This window comes from Populus nigra, chromosome 9 (genome assembly GCF_951802175.1).
Source record: "Populus nigra chromosome 9, ddPopNigr1.1, whole genome shotgun sequence".
NCBI classification, from domain to species: Eukaryota; Viridiplantae; Streptophyta; class Magnoliopsida; order Malpighiales; family Salicaceae; genus Populus; species Populus nigra.
In genome coordinates, this window is record NC_084860.1 from 5,321,408 (window position 1) to 5,347,312 (window position 25,905).

The 25,905-nt window shown below is 34.3% G+C and overlaps 4 protein-coding genes and 1 long non-coding RNA gene across 6 annotated transcripts; 3 read left to right on the top strand and 2 right to left on the bottom strand.

Moving 5' to 3' along the window:
* The first annotated feature begins 35 nt into the window (after window positions 1-35).
* LOC133703773 (uncharacterized) lies at window positions 36-1,005 on the top strand. The gene is made up of 3 exons (XR_009843940.1): window positions 36-406; window positions 525-662; window positions 748-1,005. It is a non-coding gene; the product is annotated as an uncharacterized LOC133703773 (long non-coding RNA).
* A 2,674-nt stretch (window positions 1,006-3,679) lies between these two features.
* LOC133703233 (uncharacterized) lies at window positions 3,680-7,229 on the top strand. 2 transcript variants are annotated; one of them, XM_062127693.1, is made up of 5 exons: window positions 3,680-4,061; window positions 4,222-4,298; window positions 5,173-5,284; window positions 6,256-6,415; window positions 6,872-7,229. In XM_062127693.1, exons 1-4 carry the CDS (start codon window positions 3,802-3,804, stop codon window positions 6,383-6,385), a joined length of 579 nt encoding a protein of 192 aa, XP_061983677.1. In that variant the 5' UTR covers window positions 3,680-3,801; the 3' UTR covers window positions 6,386-6,415; window positions 6,872-7,229. The 2 variants fall into 2 exon arrangements, with proteins under 2 accessions (XP_061983677.1, XP_061983676.1); XM_062127692.1 differs by having other exon boundaries at window positions 3,686-4,061; window positions 6,921-7,229.
* Window positions 7,230-7,585: 356 nt separating this feature from the next.
* On the bottom strand, window positions 7,586-12,427 carry LOC133703232 (protein trichome birefringence-like 37). The gene is made up of 5 exons (XM_062127691.1): window positions 11,940-12,427; window positions 11,679-11,850; window positions 8,589-8,764; window positions 8,288-8,446; window positions 7,586-8,178 (listed from the first exon to the last, which is right to left on the bottom strand). The coding sequence occupies exons 1-5, from the start codon at window positions 12,230-12,232 to the stop codon at window positions 7,890-7,892; spliced, it is 1,089 nt and encodes a 362-aa protein (XP_061983675.1). The 5' UTR covers window positions 12,233-12,427; the 3' UTR covers window positions 7,586-7,889.
* Window positions 12,428-21,724: 9,297 nt separating this feature from the next.
* On the top strand, window positions 21,725-23,246 carry LOC133702937 (large ribosomal subunit protein bL34c). Its single transcript, XM_062127272.1, has 2 exons — window positions 21,725-22,053; window positions 22,856-23,246. The coding sequence occupies exons 1-2, from the start codon at window positions 21,828-21,830 to the stop codon at window positions 23,110-23,112; spliced, it is 483 nt and encodes a 160-aa protein (XP_061983256.1). The 5' UTR covers window positions 21,725-21,827; the 3' UTR covers window positions 23,113-23,246.
* An 856-nt stretch (window positions 23,247-24,102) lies between these two features.
* Window positions 24,103-25,432, bottom strand: LOC133702594 (senescence-specific cysteine protease SAG39-like). The gene is made up of 2 exons (XM_062126899.1): window positions 24,997-25,432; window positions 24,103-24,864 (listed from the first exon to the last, which is right to left on the bottom strand). Exons 1-2 carry the CDS (start codon window positions 25,430-25,432, stop codon window positions 24,281-24,283), a joined length of 1,020 nt encoding a protein of 339 aa, XP_061982883.1. The 3' UTR covers window positions 24,103-24,280.
* Between the last annotated feature and the right edge of the window lie 473 nt (window positions 25,433-25,905).

The following is a 25,905-nucleotide window of genomic DNA, read 5'->3' on the forward strand; positions in this document are numbered from 1 at the left end:
GGTAGATGACAAAAGAAAAGTTAGATTTTGCCTTATTTTCTCTGCCCACGCCTGCAAGCGTGCATGTGAATTTCCAGATTTCTAAAATATATTTGCTTGTCTGCTTCTAAAATTTGGATTCATTTGTAAAGATTCTCCAAGTTGACCCCATAAACCAGCACATGGTTTCTTTTTTGTAATATAGTAGCTTGAAGGATTTTAAAGTCCTACCAACCCAACAGCCCCTTAAATAATATGTTCTACTCCCAAAAAGAAGAGGAAAAAAGTGAAGTTGCAGCAAGTGAACTAACTGCTAGCCTTGATTCAAATTATATGAGATCTTTTATTTATTATTCTTCAGTAGTTGTCATGTAGACTGATGACTGTCTCGTTAAACAGTTAATCCAATTGTTAAAGTGGCATTAAGGTTGATTACTTGTTTTGTTTCTTGCCTGAATCTTCATTAATAGCTCTGATTTATTGAGTTTTGAAATTATGTTGTTAGCTATCTAGCTAAATTAGTCTACTGGCACATTGTTGCGCAGATCAAGTTGGCATCTGTGAAATTAGCAATGAAGTACATGAAGAGGGTATCTGCAGAGCTTGAAACTGGTGGTGGTGGGGGGCCTGAAGAAGAGGAGCTGATAGTCCAGGGAGTCCGATATGCTTTCCGGGTACATCAGGTGAAGACCCATTTACTAGTTTTTTTACCTTTGAACAAACTATACTTGGTTGCAGTGCGCTAATGCCTCCATTATCTTGTGCCAGTTTGCTGGAGGTTTCGATGTGGAAACAATGAGGGCATTCCAAGAGTTGAGAGAGAAAGCCGGATCATGTCATGTACAATGTCAAAACCAGCAGCAACAAAAACTTGAATGCAGGTCGTCTACACCTTGCTAATCTGTAGCAAACTCAGCTTCAGAATTGCTGCCTGCCTTTTGCTGTAAAGATGTATAACACCATGTTTCTCAGTACCATGACCGTGGCGATCTTGGAATCAAATATTTTTTAATGATTCATTACTTCGATCTATATTATTTTATTCATGTCCTTGACTGCTATCTTTAAAGGCGATCTTCGAATGAAAAAGGAAGCTTGAAAATCTCAAATGCCACGCTTTTATGGGGTGCGGTGCTTACCAGTAACACAACACTATAACCTCCCATAGCAACGATAATTATCTCCTGAATCTGGGAAAAGGCATTCAAGACAATAACACAACACCGTCCTTGAAAACAAACAAACAGAGCATAAACAAACCTTGATAAGTTTTTAGTGGAGTTGTCATGCTATTGCAGGTGGTGTTTAGACAAACAAATAGGGTAAATAAGAGATGTAAGAGTCACCATCTGATTTTAAAGGTAATTAGGACAATGTAAGAGTCAATTAGAACACCCTGAGACTGTTCTTGTAGTTTCTTACTTTAAGGTAAAAGGAATATGCGAAACTAATAAAGTGACCCGTGGTATGCTTGATTCTTATATGATTTTTACATACCTTTACTTTAATTTACCGTAAATATTATGTAAAAATTATAATTTATTTGTAACGAGGCCCATGATAATTCATGTTTTGCATGTGATTTTGACGAAGTAGCTCCTGGCTGCTTTTCTCTATTAGCGTCTCAGGGAACAGTACAATTCACTTGCATTGTTCATGTGAATAAGTTTTTTTTTTCTTTAGTGTGTTTATTTTTTGTACATTTTTTTTTAAAAAATCTAGTTTGGAGTGAATTAAATTCACTCGCATTGTCATGTAAACAATATTTTTTTTCTCGAAAAACTCGTGTAGAGTGAATTAAATTCCCTCGCACTGTAATATCAAAGCAATTTTATTCATGATAATATTTTATCTAATTTTATTGCACGCTCAAAAAATTATGAAAACTGTAATTCTTATCGGATGGATTTTGTACGTAATAGAATTGTAGATGATTTAATAGAATAATAAAAAATACTTTATATAAAGTATTATTTATTTCATGATGTTATAGTAATAATTAAATCTACAATATTTAAATTAAAAACCATCAATATTAATATATATTTTTTAAAATTATTTTATAACCTCAATTTCAAAAGCATTCTTAACTAAACACATTAAACAACTTTTTGTTCAACTTCAATTTCAACCACAGTTTAACTAAACACCTATTTTTTTCAAACCAACCGTAACTAAAAGTACTTTTTATAAAACAACTTTTTTCAAACGACAACCACAACAGTTACCACAATACCAAACACACTCTTTATCTGTTTTTTTAGCTGAAGCTTTTATGTTCGTGGTGTAAAAAATACAGTTAGGTGTTTGGTAATATATCAAATTGTGTTTTATATTACGAAGCCTACTAAAAATTGAGTTTGAAATGTAGTTTGTGTGAAACAGTTTTTACATGCTTTTTTAAATGAGTTTCGTAAAACTCTGTTTGTTTTTGCGTTTCAAAAGCACTTCTTTTTAAAATTTAAATTTTTTTAATTTTTTTCTTTACTTCAAATTAATTTTTTTTTGTATTTTCAGATTATTTTGATGTGCTGACATCAAAAATAATTTTTAAAAAATAAAAAAATATTTTGATGCATTTCCAAGTAAAAAGCACTTTTGAAAAGCACTCCACAACCAAACATTTTATACATGTTTTTTGATGCACATAAATCTCAACCATAATTTTTACCAAACATATATTTAAATCCAACTAATCACACCTAACCACACTTTTTTTAAACTTATTTTTTAAAATTATAATCACAAAAGTTACCTCAGAAACAAATACGCTTAAATTTATCTTCAATATCTCTATCATGTATAGTTTTATTTATTTATTTTTATTTATATGCATGGATAAATCAATTCATGGAATTATGGGTATTGAAGTGAAAGTTCATTCATCCTTTAATTCTAGCAAACATTAGCCTTAATTGGTTTGAGACTTGTGATATCGAGGAGGATCATTTATAAGCCAATTAAATAAAAAAAAAACTACCTTCAAAAGGTTTGATTTACTTGTGTACACGTTTTGAAAAAGAAAGAATGAGATAAGTGAGATTTTCTATTGTAAAGATAAGAAAATTTCTTCACCATAAATTTCATAAGTATATCTTGATAAATTATGACTTTGATGTCAAATAAAATCTAAGAAGGATAATCATAAATTTCATGTCTATGAATTTTTTAAAATAAATCGATTTAATGGAGAAAATAAAGTTAGAAGTTAGTGGTAAAAATTTGTCAGTTTTGAAAAGAAAACCAAGAACCAAATAAGAGATTTTGAAAGAAAAAAGGAGTATATTAAGGAAGAGGATATGACTAGAGCTAAAAAATGGGTTCTTTTTTACCATTAAAAGGGGAAGAAATGAGAAGGAGAGGACTTGAAGGAATAAGACATTGTAGAAGAAACTAGATGTTGCAATGAAATGCTTCATCAATTGATTCCTAGCAAAAAATTTTTATTCTTCTTTTTAATTCTCTTTTGATGTATTTCAATAAGAACATGATTTATTTTATATTCATTATAAACTAAATTTTATAGTCTAGTTTTAATCACACAATTTAAATTTTAAGTTATTTTATTTCTATTTTTTCTATTTTGAGTGTTTAGCTTGATCTTATTGTTTATAGTTTTCTGGTTAATTATTGTTTGCTCTATTGAATCATAATTCAAGTTATTTTATTTCTATTTTTATTTATTTTGAATGTTTATTTTGATTTTATTGCTAATAATTTTATGGGTAATTATTTTTGATCTATTGAATCAACAATAGGTAATATATGATTATAAGCTTTCATGACCAAACAACAATAGTTCATGACCAATAGGCAACCGACATGACTGCATCTGTCCTGAAGTTTCCTCTTCTACTTGCCTTCACTGAGTTTAGGCCTCTTGATCGCCACATTCCAAAGAATCACCCATCAAATTCAGTAAAACCATCTCTCTCTCTTAAAACCCCTCGATTTCCACGCCAGGTGAAAGCCAGAACTACTCCCATGGAAGCCGAACAAAGTGGAACTGCAGTCAACACCAGCTCAAATGCATCGATGAAGCTCTTGTTTGTGGAGATGGGTGTTGGCTATGATCAACATGGGTGTGTAAAAACTCTGACCCTTTTTAGCTCTTTTTATTCCTGAGCATACTTTTTTTTTGGGCATATTTGATAGATATCCATCAAAGATTTCTGTCTTTTGGTCTATTCAATTGTTAGAATTATGTGAACATAATTTTGATTCCTTGATTGTGCAATACAGGCAAGATATTACTGCTGCGGCAATGCGTGCATGCAGGGATGCCATCTCTTCAAATTCAATTCCTGCATTTCGTAGAGGTATATGAGTTATCACTTGTATGTTCTTGAAGTTTCTTTCTTTTCTTTTCTTTTCTTTTGTTTTCTTGTTATTAATTTATTCATTTATGCGTATTTGCGTGTGAATGTTACTCTTGCGGCTTGAGATGCGATGATTTGATATCCAGTTTTAGTTGAGAAGTGAGGATTTTCTGTGGATTCACATAATAGAATGATGAGATTGCAAACGATACCATCTCTCGTGTGTTGTTTTTAGAATGGGCTTCCGTAGTTTCACAGACTACTGGATTTCCACTATTGAATTCCAAAAGGTCAAAGAAAGAAAGATTGATTGGAATAGAATGGAATAATCAAGTAGAGAGAGCTTTAAGAAGTTTCAGATTGTGATAAGTTTTCTGGGAAGATGATTACATCAACAGCATCCATTTGTTGAATATGATTTCAATTGTTTCTGTGGAAAGTGTTGCTGCTCTGCATCTTTCCTTTGTTGAGAATTTCCAAGCATAAGAATAAAGCACTCAGTGGTCTGCTTTTTTATGGATGTCATATACTGGTAAAGTCAGAACTTGTACGCTTTAAATTATCATTTAGATTGAATCTCAAAATTATCTACAGGTTCGCAACATACCATCAATTGCTACAAACACAGCTTCATGCATTGTGCATGATATCGTTCGCTGAATTTTTATTGCATACACACCAGACATTCATGGAAGACTATTATTCTATTTGCCTAGTGAGGTTTCTTCATGGGCTTTTCTGAAAATATTCCCTGTCTTTTGCTCAATGCCAAGTGAGGAGGTTTCTCTTTATCAATCTCCAGATTGGTATAGATGGCTTTGTGCCTTTGTTGTGACAATTGTTGCATATGCTATAACAAGATCAAATGGTGCAGGGTCCATACCTGGGGTCACATTTGGCCAAATGAAACTACAGATCAAACTGGGGGTCCCACATTCTCTGCAACAATCATTGGATATCGAGAGGGTGAAGTCTGTCTTCCCTTAGTAAGTACAAACTATCAAACACCTATACATTTTGGAAATATCATCTAATGTTATTACTTCTTAGATGCTTGTTTTGTCCACTCTCCTATTTCTTGAGAAAAAGTGTTTTGTTTTCCCTCCCTTTGTTTTTGTTCTCCTTTTGTGCTTGAAGCGAAAGTAGAAAACAAAGGTTGAGATGATGTCTATATAACATCAACGCACAGCTTGCAGAGGTTGTAACTGGGGAGTTCTAACTAAGTACAAGTCCACTTAATCACATAAAGTTCTTATTGCAATTTCATAGGTAGCGTTAAGACATTAGCCAGCTTTAGTTGGATCCCATGACTGGTCATGTAACTCATTTTCAAAATCTCACTCTAATCAAACATTTACTGAGTTTGTAAGTGTTAATGGTTAGTTAACTACCAACAAGAAGACAGAATTATATAGCAAGTTCTTGTCTGGCATAGTTAAGGGTACAATTATACTTATGCCAGCACACTGTATAAATTTGATGGAATTTAATATTTGAGAAGGTACTGTTCTCAAGTTAATTGGTTCTTTTTATAAGAAGTTCAGTATGTGTCTGTCGGTAAAAGACCTGCTCTAAACCTTTTGCTTGCGGATGCTGTCTAACATCAAAGATATCTTCTTTGTTCACTATCAACTTTCTATTAATGACTACTAATACATAATCTAAAGTTCGCAGTGGATTAAAAATTTAAGGATATGCCTGAAATTTAAGCATTCCTTGTGGTGTTTTCTTGTAAACTATAGCAATTTTGTTTTAAATTATAATGCAAAAGGCTAGAATCTCTTACATTGTTCTTGATTTCAATTAGAAGGTGATATCTCTACTCATATGGCCTTCAAGAATATCTGGTGTTATTCCCTCAAACTTTGTGGTGCACAATATAACTGCCTAAACAACCAGCCTATTAAACATACCCATCATTTCTTTCTTAAATACATGTTTTTATGAAACATTGCAGTGGGGAAATTGTGAAATTTGAAGTTGTTGATGGTGGAATGATATGCTCAAGTGGTGTGTACGTTGAAGAAATGGGAGACAAGAATGATGACTGTTACATTGTGAATGCTGCAGTATATGTTGGCTACTAGCTTTTGTTACCTCTTTAAGTGCTTTCTAAGGTTAGCTTTTGCTTCTATCATCCACTCATGATAAATTACAGTTGTACACACGCACTGAAAGATTTACATGGTGGATTTCTGTCTTTGATCTAATTTATCTGAGGTTTCTACTATAACAAATAGCCATTCCATGTTAAGTATTTCCATGATTCTTTCTGCATATTCTTATATGCTGCAATTTGGTGTTACTTTGTGTTTCTCTGTTCTCGATTTGATTATCTCAACATGAGTATTACTAGGATGTTGTATCATGGTCAATATTTGTGAACATATACTTTTTGGCTCAGTTTCTATTTCGGTGAAGTGCTAGGGATAGAGTTTAATTGGGTATGCCTTTGTTTTTATGTAAAGATGTGCTGTTTGCCATTTATGTGACTGTAAATACTGTACGGGCAAGTATGTTTCATGTATTTGACATGTCATACATGTGTGATGTAACAAATTTCATGCTTGTAGATAAGTTTACACTCAGATGAGTTCTGAAAACCGAACTTGGGTTCCTCAGGTCAATGTTGTAAATGATGAAGGACCCTTGAGGGAGATGGTGGCTGATGGTGCTTCTCCACATGTTTGTGGCAAACTGCTGTGTCATATTTTTGGCAGAAATGAGAGAAGTTTCATGGTTTGAATCAGGTGCTGTCTCAGCTCTTGCTTCTTTATGGTTGAATGACCTTTTTGATCTACCCATTGCTTTAATTTTGTTGCCAAAAAAATAAAAAAAAACAATAACAAAAAATGTATTGCCTTAAAAACTTGTTGTGGTACAATAACTGTCACTGCAACCATGTTTGATGCCATCACATATTCTGCCTTTTGTCTTTGGCTTCTTCCTGTCTTTAAAGATAACAATGACCTTAGGCTGTAGCTCAGACTATGATGACATTGCTTAAGAACATTATAGAGCACTAACAGCCCAAAACCAAAAGTATAAACACTTGAATGACTCCAACCAGTATTACTATCCATCATATGCAGTGGAAGGCTTTGGGATTTCATTTATCTCTACTTCCTGTATCCTAGCGTTATTTATTCATGTCTCGGAGCCATAGTGCTCATACATTTGAAGTTAGGAACATCTTGCTTTGATAGTTGTTGCAAATGAAAGAAGAATGTGAAAAACATTGCAACATTTGATTTGGGCTGTTCATGGAATCGGTGTGTAAAATCTAATTGAACAACAGCAAACAAATCAATGATATTTGAACAAACTTAAGTTTGGTCCCCAGTGGATTTCTACTTCCCTCACACAATCATCAGATGCCATTTGCATCTCACTGTCACCTATCTTCGTATAATTTTAGGACAATTATTGTGATTAAGAGAACCAATCACTTTACATTTGACTTTTGCTCATCATTATCACCCTATCAATGAGTAAATGAGAAATTTCTGCTCCCCCCATAAACACACAACTTTAGGAAAAAGGAAAGAAAAAAGAGAGAATAAAACTAAACTAAGATTTGGATGTTGACCTTCACATGATGAGAGCTGCATATAGGAGTTGGTTCCAAGTATCAGGCAATCCAGGTAGGCACCAATGGCTGCAGTCTGTGCCGGACCCATCACTATAAGTTGAGGGATGAGCATCTTTTCTTAACTGTGATAGTGTTATTATGTCAAGTAGATAAACTGGTTTCTTCATTGAGCTCAACACCTTGTTTACAACCGCAGCTGCTGGAGGTGCACCAGCGGGGTATGTAGACCCTGATAGGGGCACTGCTTCTCCAGAACAACTCTTTTTTGGTTGATTCCAGTCCTTGCCCCTATTTTTATAGAAAATTTCGAAATAAAATGAGTCGTGTTTGTTGCATTATATGCTGTGTATCATTCTCGAATAACAAAATATCATTTAATGCATGTTTATCCACTTACTGATAATGCGTTGGTGAGATCCCTTGGAAGAAGACTTTAGTCTTAGAAGGATTAATATTTTGGTCAACCCATCTGCCCCATGTGGTTAATCCTTTACTGAATGCAGTCAATCGGTCCATATTTTTGTACAATGCTGATCCATCTCGGATGTAGTCCCATCTGCATTTGCACAGCCAATGGCAGCAGCAATAAAGCCAGAGTTCCAGATAAATGTGGAAATACACACACACACACACACACACAAAAAGAAATCACTACTGCACAGGTGCTGGCAGGACATGCGAAAGGAGGGAAGAAATACCCCTGGGAACGTCCGGTGTGAACCCACCAGTGCCAGGAATTGAAGATAAGTATGTCCATCCCTTTCCATGCATTGCCAGCCTCAATGGAGTTTAGGTTCAACACCTTGCCAACGTTTTCTCGAACAATGTCCACCAAGTATGGTGTGCGATACATGTACAAAGTTACACCGTAGCTCTGCAACACAATAATTGTTAGCCACTTGAAATAGATTCTGTAAATATTCCTGTTTGCAACATCTTTTCATCACTTTTTTACTAAATTGTTACCAATTGAGGTGATGACTCATGATAAATGGTAGTTATAGTAATTCAACAATGGCAAGTATAGCATAAAACGCTGAGCACCACACGACTGCCATTTAGAAACTCTACTGTATACCAGCATTGCTCTCTTTAAAAGAAAAAAAAAATGTTGCAGTGATGTTTCCCAGTAGCATTGGTTCAGACTATAGAATTTGAAGCTCCTCGTAGAATATTATAGTATGATTCACGAGATGAACAGTATACAGAAAAATATTCTAAGTGAACATAATATCTGCTTTTGGGCAATCAATCATTCACGAGCGTCACAGTAGTCATTCATCTGCTACAAAGCATGAACAACAGACTGCTGTGCGAGCAAGCTTTCACGTGATGAATTAGTGCAAGTTCTAGTTTTCATAAATAATTGATTAGATTAGCAATAAATTAATAATTAACAGAATTATTACTAATGTTACAAAAATAATATTGTAATTTTATTTGAAAATAAAAGCAAAATTGAATGGTTTTTAATGGAAGAATATTTTAAATATAATTTTATTTCGTTTATTTACAATGAATCTTAATTAAAATTTAAGAAAAAAATTTCAAAAAAAACTATAATACTGTATAAAAAGAGTTCAGGCTATAAGCCTGTGTGGGTCAGCGTGCAGGGCTCAGCTCAATACAAAGAAACATAGACGCCCGTGAGCCTATACGATTAGACCTACACACTTGGCTTTCTTTTCTTAATGTTTTTTTGTTTAATATGGTGAACGTCATCAATTTTTTTTAAAAAAATAGACCATCCTCCTCCTCCTCCTCCACCTCTCCACCACCTCCTCTTCCTTCTTCTTGCTTTTTTTTTTTTCCCGTTATAAGATTAAATTCTTAAAAACTAATTTAACCCTACCTTGTCTAGCTAGAAAAGCCAACCAAGATCCAGCTGCAATTTAGAGGTACTGTAAAGTGTTGTCTCGTAATCACCCTACCATCTCATTGGGATAGCCACTAGATTTGTGCATGCTGTAGCTATATCCAATAATTAATGTGATTTAAGTAATCGTACACATAAACATTATGGGGAAGAAGAAGAAGAAGAAGAAGAAGAAACTCCACACAGAGCCGTTTGTATTCTAATAATAAAAGCACAGGTTGGCAGCTTCCTCTCAACAGCTGTCGAGGGAGAGGGATAGGGTCGCTCATTTACTGTACCTTGGCCCTAGATGGCAACTAGTGATGCCCTAATACGAAAGTTCTTTATCACAGTAATATTTTTCGGGTCGTGGATTTTCTCCCTTGCTCTGTCTCTCTCTCTCTCTCTGTCTCTTTAGATGAAGAGTCACGGAATTTAGAAAGCTACATGCCTGTTTTGTCTCCTCTGTTACTCTAAAGAGACAAATATATTGGAGAACAAAACGGGGCTATCAGAGTATTATAGCTTTCCATTGTTTGGGCCCGAAAACCTAGAAGGAATCCATGTGAATCATTCTGGAGGTATTTTATCATTCTTTTATAAAAAGTTTTTGCAAAAGAAGGCCATGAAAGTAGCATATTTCTAACACAGCTGCAACTAAAAAAACCGCTACTAAAAATAACAGGGTTTATTGAAAATATAAAAATCAATCTAATATTTTATAAAGACGGCAATAGTAAAGAAATAAAATTCAAGATGTAATAGAAAGGAAAAAGAAAAAATAAAATCATATGGCAGGAGAGAAAAATGAAAAAAAAAACAAGAAAAACAAATGGGTTGCTAGAATATACTAGGGCTCTATTTTTAACATACCTGATATAATTAGAAAGATTTTGACGGGATAATTATAACAACATCTTAGAAAAATACCAAATAATTTCATAATTAATCTTAAATTAATTTCGAACAAAAGTTTTAACCAATCACAACCTTATTTGGTGATCTTTCAAGATGTTATTAAAATCATCTTAATTAGATCTTTTTAACGGTATTAAATATGTCATAAATAAAACCCCGGTATGCTCTAATAACCCGTTATTTCCTTCATTTTTTTTCTTTTCTTTTTTATCTCTCTGGCCCTCTCATCTGTGCCTGGCCTTTGAGTCTTTAGTTGACTTCTATATAGGTTAATTAACTTACAAAAATACATACATTTTGAAACATGGCTAAACAGCCGCCTGTGTTCTTCTCATTATTGGCCTAGTAGCCTCACCATTGACCAAGAATTAACATGCTTTGCTTGAAATAAAATTTGTTTAGTTTGGAATCCAAACTTGTGATATTCACCGCATGTCACGAGCTGAGAATTCATTTCCTTGCACATGATTAACTTACCATTCTTTGATCACTTTTTCAATGATTTATGTTTACATATTCACTTTGCTACCATTTTTTTTATAGTGAGAGAATAAAAGTCATGGGATCTCAAAGAAGAGGAGGACAGAGACAGAGACAGAGACAGACTGATGAATTCCATGACTCGTTTTATTCCCTTTACTTTATTTAATTAATATGGCTAGCAAAGAAGGCTAGAAAAACCAGAAAATTATGAGCTTTCTCCTTGCAGCAAGTACAATTTATGTGCCCAATACAAGACCCCATTTTGAATAGTAACGAAGCCTAATTGCCTTTAATTATACTAAGCGAATCTAAAGCAGCATAAACAACAGCTATAACCTAAAAAAAAGCTGCTCATAATACTGTACAGCTGTATGATTTCAAGGCAAACAAGACGAAAACTGCAATTTGGAACAATGAATAAAATATAAAATAACATGAAAATGGACAAACAAGCAATAGAGACAAGGAGATGCACAAACAAACTGAGTTGAAATGAAAAGGTCAGAACTGGTAAAGTAGCAAGTAAACTCACATCAAAGGTCACAGAAGACAGTGAGTCTCTCCTGGAAAAGGTTGTCTTGGCCATGGGCACCGCAGCATGAATCATGCATGACAATGATTCCCACATGTTCAGACTCAGTGAGTCGCCCACAAACATTATCTTCTTCCCTCTCCACCTCCTCAAAAAATCTGCGCCATTAAACCTACACTAGAAGGAAGAAGAAAGCATCAGCATATTGCCTGGCAAGAGAGATTCGATGAGAGAAAAGAGTGAAGTGAATGATTCTAGTACCTTGGTATCTTACAAGAATCAGGTTGCCAAGAGTATTTGAGATACTGGTTATCACGCCTGCCATATTTTTGGCAATTAAACTCATCATCAATGAACGGACAGCCAGAGGAATCATAGAGAGGATAAGATGTATCAACCACCCATCTCCCTCGAAACAAATTACAGCCACTCCCTTTCTTCCTCCCGTTCAACCTGCTAGCGTTGGAGGAGTGTATTCCAGCTCTTGTTTCTTGCAAAAACAAAAGCATCACTAGACAAAAAGTACAGACCAAAACCTGACACTTAAAACCCATTATGGATTTTGAGTGCCAGAAAATGTTTTGGGAATTGGGATAAACAGAAATTGCTTGTGATTTGAGTTTATATGAGTGGCTGAGGGAGGGAGGGAGGGAGGAGGTGGGGCTAGGTGGGTTCACATGGCAAGCGTAGAAGCGTGGCACTGACTCTCTTTTTTTTTTAATGTAAAGGCAACGAGTGGGGAAATTTTAGAAGCATACATTAATATTAGTTAGTGCAATGTGCAAGTGATGGGGTTCAAATTCTTAATATCTGGGGGGCTTTCTTCAGAGGCTCTTTTAACATTCTACTGCTCTGCATGTCAGGGGCATATTAACCCTATACTGACATGGAACTGCACATGGTGAGTTAAATCATGGATGCTTAAACAAAACAAAAAAATTGGTGTTTGACATTCTCAACGTTCATTCATATCCCATATGTTTATACCTCCTCATAATTTGCAATTTAATCTGTTGATTCAAAAAAGAAAAAAGAAAAAAAGTGGTCAATCAAGGATCCCCAATGCTAAAAAGGGGAGTGTGGAGCAATTAAATAATCAACGACTGCAAAAACTGCCATTAACGAGGAAACCACATAAGATGCAGAAGTTTTTTTTTTACTTACTAAAACCTGGGCTTGAAGCCATAAAATAAACTTAAATCAAAGCTGGTAGTGCAGATCCAATAAGTTTAAAATATAATAAGTAAACTCGAGGAGCAACTCAACTAGTTAGATTTTAGGTTTGTTTTCTAGAGGTTATCAATTTGAGTATCACAAATCTCAATGTTACTGAAAACTTATATGGTCGTTAGCTTTAAAACCGTAAAATTAATGAATATACATTTAAACTTATATGGTTGTTAGTTTTAAGACCGTAAGATTAATGAATATCCATTTAAACATGTTAATTAAAAAAAATACAGTAATTAATATAACCCCGGTGGAGGATCTCTAAGAATCCAATCATTTTTGTCAAAATAACTCTTAGATAGCCAAAATTAGCTAACTAGTCTGCTGTTCTATTTGCTCAGCGAAAAATATGCTGCATCTGAACATCCCGATCTCTTTCCATTAATTAGTTCCTTTTTTCTTAGTGATCAAAATAGAACATGATCCTGTGTTTTGAGTGTGATAACCAGCATGAAATTCGACACTAATATAAGTCGTCAAATTCCTAGCATGAAGGCTAGCTCCAACCCCTTCACCACTGCCCATAATTCTGCCTTGACCGAAGAACATAGGACGCAGAAGTTGACAGCGCATAATAAACATACACAAAAGTGTAAAATCATAGTATATTAAATTTAATGTTTATAGTAGAAACAAACAAACAAGCTAGTATTTAACATGAATTGACAACTGATAGTGTCTTGTTTCTATGGGTCAAGTATGGCTTAACTCAAAATTAAAGTTTAGTTCAAAGGTCATTATTACAGCTAGGGACAAGTTGGGCGCCATGGAGAATTTAGGTTTTTTTTTTTCCGCCAAATTATGGTGATCTATCAAATCCCTCTAACAAATCCATCATGCATTAAGATGATTCCAGTCTCTTATCCAATCTATCGTGCAGCATTATCTTAACTTGACAATAACCATAGCTTTTCATGCAGTCGACATGCTGGAGAAATTTGCTTCCAAGTTTCCATGATTAGGGCACTCCAATAATTTCTGATCAACCAATACAATATTGTAATACAATGCTGGATTCAAAGTTTTAGACCTCTAAAAGGGGGGAATAATTCGGGCTCCAGACGAGCCGTAACGGTCACTTTCCTTTCCCTCCTGGGTGGAGTACAATGGATTTGTCATCAACTTTTTCTGCCGCAGAAGCCCTAAAACTTACAAAAATAAAAGGAATCCCACCAGGTCCACCATCAACATGGGACCCCTTTCATCCATGAAGATGGTGAACCGTCTACTAGGGCCATTGTGTGGTCCTTGTATGGTTGTTGCCGTGCTGTCTATAGCCGCATAGCGGGTTCCATTCTTACGTTAGAGAGTTTAGATAGTGAGCGATGCTTCTTTTTGCCCCCCAAGCCTTTTCTTTTCGTGTTCATCATCATGTTTTTGATCCCCGATCCTTCAATATTTTCCATGGGATTTCTTACATCAAAGAGATCTCCCATTTGACAGAATATTTGAATCCTTCGATTCTTTTTCTGTGTCTGTAAACCTTGTTTGCAGAACACCCCCCCTGATGGATCTTGAGCTCCATAGTAATTGATATTTCTTTTTCACGAGACCTCTCATGCTATTAAATGCACGCATCTCCAGTCAACAGCCTCTAAAGGCACCTTAATGCACGATGAGGTTTTTTTTCTTATAAATCAAATGGTGGAGAGTATATGTACTTATTTACATCATGGGCAATGACCTATCATTCTAGCTTCTTCTTTTTTTTCTCCTTTTGCCTTGGTAATTCCAGTTGTCCACATTACGTCGCCGCTATTCATGCTACAAAGTAGTGATCGCTGGCGCGCCACCTTGATGCATGTCGACCAGCTATAAAATTACTATAATATAAATTTTAAGCCTGGTAACGCCTTCAATGGCGCAGAGGATTTCACTACAGGGTTGGAAGTCCTGAGAACCAGCCTGTGGAAGAGGCGATGTGGCTCCTCCATCAGAATTTAAAAAAAAAAACACAGAGAGCTGGACCAGAATCTGAAGCGTAGTGATAAAGACTTTATAATCCATATCTTGATTCTGGGTCAGGGTTTACATCAATTTTTTTTATATTGAAACATCATTTTATGGTTTTTTTTTTTTTAAAAAAAAAAAAGCAAAATCCAAATGAACTCGTTGATTCCTTAAGTTGAACTGCCACTCATGATCCAAACCTTGAACAGGAGAAGCCAAGTTACATTTTTTAATTATGACCTCAATTAATGTCACAGTTATTTTTTTAATATTGTCAAAATGTTCTTCAATCGTGGCCTCCCGTCATGTGCTTAAAATCACAACTACTCTTAAAACGAAGTGAAAAAATTAGGTTGCTTTATGAATCACCTTAATTAAAACTTCAAGTAGGCAAGTAGCCGGGTTTAAGGGTGATTTATTGTATCGAGTTTAGTACAATGATAAATACAAAAAAAATTTTAAATTTTTTTTCAATTAAATCATATTACCTTTTTTATATCAATTTTATTTTTTAATATTTGATTAATTTTAAATTGTTATTTATAATTTGTTTAAATTTATTTTATATAAAGTTATCATAATTTACAAAAAACATCTTGATATTTGGTTAGTGTTTAATTTTGTGAGTGTTTAGTTTTTTAACATATTATTATGCAAAAACTAGTTTAAAAGACAAAGTTGTTAAATCCAGTAGAGTTCACGATCCGGGTCGTGGCTTTGTTTGGTTAAACTATGAAATCTGAGTAAATCTAATATATTGTTATCTCAATATTAAAAAAAATCATTTTAAAACTTTTTAAAGCAAAACTATTCTTTTTTATCCATCAACTAAATTGTTTTTAGACCTATGATGTTGATCAATTTATATCAAGATAAATTTTATATAATTTAATTTAAAATTCAGACCATATAAATAATCAAGTTAAAAAATTTTAAAATTAACATGTTTAATTAAATTTGATATCAATAATAATATTTTTTTTCTTTGGATTCAAAACTTTTTTATCCAACTTGTAGTGCACTACAAGCTAGTAAACTAGTGTTTTTCTGTAAAGACATCAATTTCCACCGGAAACTTGCTTTTCTTTTTAATAAATTCCATACCACAAGCGTAACGATGAGATTCTTCGTCCCGTCAAATCATCAAAGGAAAATGCTTTATTAAGGAAATAATTTTTTAATTTAAGAAAATTGATTACTCTGAATAATTATATATTGTTCATCGACCTTAATGGCATCTTTGACAAAGACTTTGCAAATTGAATGCTCCACTTTCTTCGTCATGATTACTGCATTTGTCGTCCAGAAGGCAAACTCTTGGATCTAAATTGCACATTAAACAACTAATCTTGAAACAATATGGATAATTAATGATCAAACAGCATGTATTCCTAAGGTAAGCTCCACTTGCAAATACTTTCATTAAATAATAAGAAATGATCAGCTCAGCAATCTATATATAAAAAAATATTCGATAACGCGGTTGAAACCGTGTTTTTTTAAAATTTAATTTTTTTAATTTTCAGATTGTTTGTATAAAAAATAAATTTTTTAAATAAAAAAATTATTTTAATATATTTTTAAATAAAAATTATTTTAAACTCCAACCAGCAATGTTCTCAAATATCTTTTAAGTATACCTTATGCTAGATTAGATGTGATCTCTACACCTCTAATCTCATACAAATCATGTTTTAATGCTTAATATCTGGTCAAATCAGTAGTAACTTCAGACATTTCTCATGAGTAATTCACTAAATATTTCGCATAAAATTAAGCAAAAAAACTATATTTTTTTTTTCTTCAAGTCATCTAGCCAAAATCATATTTCCATAAACAAATATACCTAAAAAATTAGTTTTTATGTTTTGAAAATATTTTAAAAAAATTGAAACATTTAAATATTTTTAGATTATTTTAATGTTTCGATATAAAAAAATATTTTTAAAAAATAATAAAAAAAATATTTTAATAAATAATTATTATTATACCTTCAAATCCATGGTCGAGTAAGCTGCCAATTCCTTGGAAAAGATTTTTTAGTTAGTTATTGGAGAGCAGAAATTGTACTCCACCCAATCGCTGCGCATCCACGCGAATCACCATGTAGCTGTTAGCTGTGGGCCAATAACGGGTTTTTTTTTTAATTGTTTTTTTTTTTAAGTAGATGGAAATGGAAACTCTCAGGAGTCAAACCGACATCCAATTTAGAAGGGATCCATATGGGCTACAGTCAGACAGGAGGGCCGTGTCAACATGGTGGGGGCCCACGTACAAGGCTTTATTACAAAGTTGCTTCTTGCATACGCAACACATCAACACATGCTCTTAGTCACGACCCCTTGTTTTGATTTGGTCTGGTCTGGTCTGGTCCGGCTTCCATTTTCTTGACTTATTAACCACGGAATTTCTTCTCCATGACTTTTTTTTATTTTTTATTTGGTTTTGGAAGCTCATATCTCATTAAAAAAAATAGAATATTAATCTATTTTTAAAATATTTTTTATTTAGAAATATATTAAAATAATATTTTTTTATTTATCATTTCAAAAACATATATATATATATATATATATATATATATATATATATATATATATATATATATATATATAACTCGTAAAGCATGAGAACAAATTATCCCTTCTGAGTCGAAACATTGTACAAGTAGAACAAACAACATTATTATTATTTTTTTTTATTTGCCTGGGGTGTCCGGGCCAGTTTACGCGCATCACGACTATTCCCCACAACCCACTGGATATCCTGCAAGCCCAGGAGCAGGTAAGGCACCACGAGGGTGACAGACGTGCACATAGAAAATCGAACCCGGGATGGGAACAGAACAAGTCACACGATTAACCACAACAGCTAGACCCTCAATTGCAACAACATTATTTTTTGCATCATATCATCCAACACGCAATATTGGACAGCCTTTCATGTTCGCAAGTCCTCATTTTGACATTAAGAAATTGTTTTGCAAAGAAGTTGTAGATATGCCGTGAGTGTAAACATTACACGTCGCAGCTCTTTTTGACTTCTATTTTTCCCAAAACTTCTAGAAATAAGACTTCAAATTCAAAATATGTAATTTCGTGAAAATTCTCCATTTTTTAAGGTTTTTTTTTGCATGTTTGTATATTTTTTAAAAAAGTTTTTAAAACAAATCTCTGTCCTATTTCTTAATATCCTAATCCCATATATACTAATTAATCTTCTATATCTAAACTAAACATACCATAAATGATAGTTTTTAAACCCATCTGTTTTTCAAATTAAAACGATATTATTTTAGTAAAAAAAATCAATAAGTTATAATTGGGTTTTTAACTGGATCAACCGGATCATCTCAGGTTTTGTTTTTTTTTATTTTTTTAAACCTGATCCAATTCCAACCTCAAATAATAAGGTCCCGAGTCAACTCGTTAGGTCAGGTCGGACCGAGTTTTAAAACTATATCTAAAATATATTAATCTCGCTTTAAAGTTAAGGCAAGGAAAATGATGCTCAAATATGTCAATCGAAAACAAAAATTGCTGAAATTCAGTATAGATGACAAGATATTGCTCAAGTTAACTCTCAGAAGAAAATTGTGATGCCAGCTCTCTCTCTCTCTCTCTAAGAAAACACAAATAAATCTCTTGGTGTTTTTTCTTTTCTTCTTTCTCCTTTCGTTCTCTCTCCCCCACCAACCACAATAGCCTTTTTTTCCCTTCATTTCTCTTATTGGATTCTGGTAACGTTGACCTTTTATCTATCTGTATTCCATCCATGCTTGAAGCCAGCGAACCTTCCACTCTCCCTTTTTTCCCCCCAGATCCGAACCCTGTGATACTTTTAATCTAAGCACAGTAAGAATAAAATTAAAAAAATTGGGCTTATCATGACACATTAAAACACACGCGCGCGCACACTAATGGTATAGAGATAAAGTTCATCCTAGAATATATTTTTTTTTTCCAAAGATGCTTCGTTTTGAATTTTCCAAGGACTTTAATCTCTTTTATATATACAATAACGAATATTTAAGAACCTATTGACCGTAATTTTGTTTTCTATGGGGTCATAAGAACCTTAATGGCGTTTTATGGATGAAATTGGATGATAATTGAGATATAATTAGATTATTATTAGCCTTGTGTTGCACTCAATTTTGTTTTTATATAAAAAATATTTAAATGTTACTTGCATGTAAGAAACGTTATGAAATATAATTTCTAAAACAATCTAATAATAAAGATAAAATTAAAAACAAAAATTAAATGAAAAAAAATTAGATTATTGAAGGGTTAAATTAAAAAAAAAACTAAAAAAAACTAAAAATACTATTTTAATGAATAATATTTTATGGGTGTTGCTACAATAATTTAACCACATCCTTTAATAATTTGTTATTTTAACAACCTTTCATAAAATACTTACCCCAATTTGAAAGCTAACCTCCTCCTCCTCAGTAAAAAGTTTTATTGATAAAAGGGACTAAGCCCTAAAGTTGCATAAATATAGAATATTTTTTTTGTTGTTGAAATAAATATAGATTCTTTGTATTTACTTATTTAGCAATTTGGGCTGGGGATAACGCCATATTTTATCTGTTAACGCCATTGGTACTATAATTTTATAATTTTTACTATTATTTTTTATTATTATTGTTAATTTTTTTTATTTACGTGGGGTGTTTGGACCAACTTGCGTGTACTTCAACTCGTCTCTACGGGTCCTGAAGTTAACAACCAGTTAAGCCTCCAGTGACCATCAATATTAGCAATTTCAGGGTTCGAACATGAGACCACAGGAGGAGCAAACCCTTTGATCCCAAGTTCTTACCACTAAACCATCTACTAGATAGTTCGTTATTGTTATTTTTTATCGGACTCGTTGTTAACTACATATTTTTGACTAAGTGCTAATTGTAACTTTAGAATTCCTAATAATTAAATTAATTACAAGCATAGTTATTAAACCCGACCGGCCCGGCGGGTCGACCCGGGACCCGAGACCCAGGACCTGGATTGGTTCGGGTTTGTTAAAAGACTGGCTGATGCAACAATCCGAAAAAACCCGGTCAACCTGGCGGGTTGACTTATGACCTGGACGACCCGGGTAAACCCGAACGAGACTCGGTTTTTTTTCCCTTTTCAAATGTGGTTTCTGTCCTTCGACCTCCCTTCTTATTTCATCATCTTCTCTACAATGAGTTGTTGTTAGCAACAGTAGAGAGGAAAGGAGAATGAGGGACACTGTCGTTGGAGGATGGTCGGGCTGGTCTCCTGTGTCAGTAGGCGGTGATTCTGGTTTGGCCAAGAAACAGAGACAGCTGGGAAAGAAGAAGGAGGGATTCTCTAGTTTTGACCAAAAAACCAGGGGATGACTGAGAGAGGGATGAGAGAAGTTGTGGCCAAGATCTTCATCCTATGCTGCTTGACGGAATGCCTTCTAGAACAAGAGTGAAGACAGAAGGGAAGAGAATGTTTTTTATCTTTCAATTTTTGATAGTCAGTCGCTCATGGCAGCTGTTTTGGCCAAGCAAAAAAGGGAAGTTGTGGCTGGTTTTGGGAGATCCAATTTCATGTCATTTCTTGGTGAACATAATTTGCCATAATCTCTTCGATCCCTTCATTTATATGCCAGAATAAAGAGAGATTGGGTAGGAAAATGGAAGAGGTTGGTTTTGAGAGAGAAAATCTAAAAGCAAGGGGAGTGGCGATGACTTGTTTTATTTGGTAGAGACAAGGAAAAGTTTAGGTTTTGTATGTTCTTCCTTCAAAATTTTTAGTTGACCAGAAAATATATTAAATTGCAATGTGGGGCACTCCCCGTACCTTTTGGAGCCATTTGGTTGGGAAAGGTAAATTACAAAGTTGTGGGAATATTAATTTTTATAGGTGTTGTCAACAACTTTCAAAAGAAAGAAAAATGAATTTCCAGGTTGATCCATAAAACTTGAAACCCGGTCTCTTGGCCGGATCAATTCTGGACCGGGTTTAATAACTATAATTACAAGATCTCATGAAAAAATGATAGACAAAACATCCTTTTTAATTAATGACACACGGTTCCTTTCAATTTTTTTTTTAGTTTTATTAAAGATTTATTTATAGTATAAATGATGACCTCAATTTTGTTTGCTCTTACTAAAAAAGTATCCATTTAATTATTGAAGTCAATTGGTGAAATATAGTTTCATGGGGGTATTTATTTGCTTATAGGATCATGAAATAAATTGTTTTATTTAATATAATTTGTTTTATAAGATCCATATTTATTTTTTTTCACGTAAAAAAGAATATCTTAAAATTCAACTAAGCTTCTCAACTATCACTTAAATTCTTAAAGAAAAGATAGAAGAGGACTGTTAATAAATAACAAATTGAAAAAAAAAACATTTTATTAATAATTAATAATTCCAAGCCATTGTTATCATTTATCAATCATGAGCGAGGGTCCATTCTGAATTCTAATGGCGACAAATGCGCGACCAAGCCCACGCCATTGCCCTAATAGGGTGGCTAAGCCCACTTCGTCAAATGGGCATTTTTATCTATATATTTTTTAAAATATTTTTTATTTAAAAATATATTAAAATAATATATTTTTTATTTTTTAAAATTTATTTTTAATACTAATATATTAAAAAAATTTAATAATATTAGAAATTAATTTTTTTTTTTAAATTGAATATTTGTTTTGGAAACGGTGCAAACACAAAGAAGGTATACTGTTAATGGGCTATGAATGTGGGCTTATGACTAGGAAAAGAGCTTCAAAAGGAATGGATCACTTCTACGGGCCTTAAGAATTCCATGGGCTCCAAACAAGGCCTGAATAAAACTTTTTTTTGTTTTTGATTGCCAAGTGAAGAAGAAAACCGATAAGGCCACCACCAGTCACAGATAGCCTTGCCTTGATAAGAGAGGATAACAAATCAAGTAGACGGCAAGAGAGACACACAGAGGAAACAGAATCATGGCTACTTCAATATCAATGATATCGTCATCACCGCCACCTTGGATGGCGTCGAGTCGAACAAGAAGTAATGGCAGCGCATCAGCTTCACTCTCTCTTATTTCTGGTTCAAGAACGAAAAGGGATTTTTCAATGAATGTGGCCACCAACTCTCCAACTCGCTCGGGGCTGCTTCATTGCTCCTTCCTTTCTTCCTCTTCTCTCTCTTTACCTTCTTCCTTCTCAGGTAAAGTAAAAAAAGAAGTTATTTTGTAATCTTGGGCTCATGGGGTCTCTTAATTTCTGCTTAAAATGAAGGGTTTTTAGTTAAGTAAGGGACTGACTCTCTTGTTTTTTTTATATCCTTGTTTTAATCCTGGAATTGAAGTAATTGAAATGCGCATTGACAATGCTAAGGAATTGTTTTAGTAAGCATTGGAAAGATCAATTCTTATGATTCTATTGGTGGAAAGAATTAACCAAGGCAGATTCTTAGGTTTTGGTTGAGCTAGCTTGCGAAATATTAACGTAGGAATTTAAGGTAGTTGGTAAAATGTATCTGGGAATCTGAATGCTCCTGTTTTCTTTCACTATAATAATCTCTTTGCTTTTTCAGTAGTCATTGTTTGTGATTTTTCTGCTTCAATTTATGGTAAAACTGACCAGCAGGCATTGTTGCATCTTAAATATTTTTCATACTCTTGAATTAAGATGGGCTCAACCTTTAGCAATGAAAGTACCTTTTGAGGATGAATTTTCCTTGTAACAGCATTCTTTTTCAATAACAATCATATATTTGTTTTCCCTCTCTCTAGGAGATAACTTCTCTCTTTGCTAAGGGTTATGCTTATCTGGGAGTTGAGTGCTTAAATCTGTGTTAGAACTCTATGTTCTAGTGTGTCAAGAGTGGTGATGGTCTTTGGTCCTTGTATGAGCTTTTAATCAACCATGTTTTTTGTGCTGTCAGAACCAATCAATAAGCATTCAAGTGGAAATACTTTAGAGAAACTTTCAGTGATTTATAGTTTGATGTAACACCTCCATTGCAGGTTTATCTCTGGGATTGGATTTGAATTCTAACATCGGAGTAAGAAAGGATATAGGTAGTGGTCTGGTGGTGAGAGCTGGGAAGGCTGCACTTTGTCAAACCAAGAGAAACAGGTCCAGAAAGTCTCTGGCTCGGACTCATGGCTTCCGTCGAAGAATGAGAACCACTAGTGGGAGGGCAGTGTTGAAACGTCGACGTGCTAAAGGAAGAAAGGTCCTTTGCACCAAGTCCAATCCCAATAGTGGGAAAGGTTCATAATCCTTAATTCAGTTTCTAGGTATATGGATCATATTTAGTTATGTGTCCATGTTGTTTTTGCTTACTTAATCACATTTGAAGCGTTTGTTTAATGATACCATTTTAATTCTTAAAGTGGAAAAGCCTTGGTGATAGATCTTGTTCTCTATGATGATTTGTTTTACTCCTGTTTTTAATCTGTTCATCTTTGTTTTTACTGGAGAGTGAAAAACCTATGCAATTTCCCTATGCGATGCACACTGCCCAGAGTTCCTTTCTTTTCAAAATCTTTTTTCAGTCAGATGATGTCTAGTAAATGCCTCCTGGATCATCTACTTGTGATTGAGAGATTTGCTCAATTTTATAGTTCATTTCTGTTCATTATTTTTGTTTGCCGCTTCTGCCTTGTAGTAATTGATCAGGAGAATGGCCTACCTTTTATGGTATTATATTTTTTATCCACCTTAAATTCTTAGTCGGCTGAGTTCTTAACTTTCTAGTCTTGCTGCCATCTCTTGGAATTCCCTTAAATACCTCTGTTTCAATATAAGGTATTTCTATTTTAAATACAAGGTTAAATTATCTTGAACTTAGTTTCAAACTAAACTTACTCAATTTTTTTTTTGAAGTACCAAAAGCTAAACAGAGGTATTCCCAATATAAGCTTATTTTTTTTTAATTTTTTTAATCTTTTTATATATATAAAAAAAGGCTTTCTTGTCTAGATTTTCATCCCTCTTTTTTTCTTCTTCCAAATCATGTGTTTCTATGACACAATATCATGTTTCTAGATTATCATTTGTGATCAAAATTAACGGTAATAGCTATTTTTAACTAAAAAATAGATTATCACCTGGGTCTTTCCTTCAGTGACGGAACAGATTAAGGCCAAATCTTGAATTTGAACAAGACCAGAATGGGGAGTCTACTCTGTCTGAATGAAAAGGTAAGACAACCAAGCAGCATATTTTTGTATAGATTTCATGCTCTACTCTTTCGCTTGAAAAGTAATTACAAACAAGCAATCACCACGAATTTCATTAACAAAGCAAAAGCCTTTATATAAGCGTACATGGAACACAGCAGTTTACATATTAACAAAGAGAACACTGCACGTACATTCAACAAAAAGAAATGGAAATATACTGCTGGGGAACTCTAGATGAAGGATAACCATCATTTGTTGCTATTACGCTGTAGGGTACGAAGCTCCCATTGCAATTCCACAAAGACCTTCCTTGGCATCAATATCTCTTTCCATTCTTATGTATCCATTCTCTCCCCAGCTAGTTCCCCAGGAATTCTTGACTAACCAGTACTTCGTACCATCATCACTCATACCATACCCAACAGCAGTCACACCATGATCTAAATCAGTCCCACAATCTCCAGTAAACACACCACTCGAGTAGAATTGGAAGGCAGATCCACCAGCATCAATAGCAACTGAGACTGGCTGATTGGCTACTGCCTTCAATAGTGCTGCCTCGCTGTTGGCAGGCACGTCTTCATAACCAGTGATCTTTGCAGCTGCCTTCCCAGAGTTGCAAGCTCCATCAGCTCCCTGGTAGGGGTAATTGGCTTCAGTCGTAAGGCCTTTGTTCTGAATGATGAAATCGAAGGCGTCATCCATAAGACCACCGTTACAACCTTGGTCTTCACCACTTGTATCACAATCAACCAGTTCTTGCTCGGAAAGAGATATCAACTTTCCAGTTGAGAGCTGGGTAATCCCTTCCGTCGCAGCCACAGCAGAAAATGCCCAGCAACAGCCTATATATGTTTTGCATGGATTTGACAAAAGGGTAGATGATTCAGTTTGTCTAAAAGGAATAGAAAATGAAAATTTTTCACATTTCGAAAAATGGTAAGCAGATCATAGAGGTTATCATCAATATGCCGTACCGCATTGACCTTGGTCCTTGATAGGGGTAACAGCTCCTTTCTTTCTCCAGTCCATGGTAGACGGAACTGCACTTACATTTTCATACCTGAAAGGCTTGGTGCTAGATGAGCTCAAATGAGCGGACATCTTGTATCCATTGCGCGAGGCCCGGAATTCCTCATTCGTAAGATCTGCAAATTCGTTGACACTTAGCTTGTAAGGCTTTTTCCCAACCTTGTTGAAAGACTCGATGAACTCCACGTTGTTCTTGAATATGTTTAAGCGCCTCTCCTTCTCTACATGGTCTTTATATGCTCGTCCATACTGAGCCATCCATGTTTCATGTCTCTCCATCATGGAAGCCTCATACAGAGAGCGTGACCAGACATGAGAAGTCCAGAGCCCAAGAAGTAAGACCACTGCAAAGATTAGTTTGTTTTCTGGTGTAAAAGCCATTCTGCTGAAGTGTACAAGATTGTGACTATAGGCAAGTATTGTAGGATGTGATGATATTGCACTAGTCATTCGTGAATTACATGTATTTATAGTACTTGCATTGGTCTGCTTAAAGATCTCTCCCAGACAGCATTCACACCATGGCTTCAATTCTTACAATGTGGAAGCAAATAACCTGGTGAATCTGGCACGTTGTGTATGATCCTGACACAAAATTTGGACGCTGCTGCGTTGTCTGCACTTCTCATATTTTATTTTGTAGCACTTGTATTGTTCTGCAATGCTTATTTTTCCTTTTACCTGTGAGTTATCCAACTAATTGTTCAAGTTACGTTCAATATTGGAGTGTTAAGCATGAATTCAACCAAAATAACAATAATAATCAGTGAGCCTGAGCCTATATGCCGTACTTAATGTGTCATCTCTATCAGAAAGAGTACCCCTTGACATATTGAACTTAAACATTTTAGCAA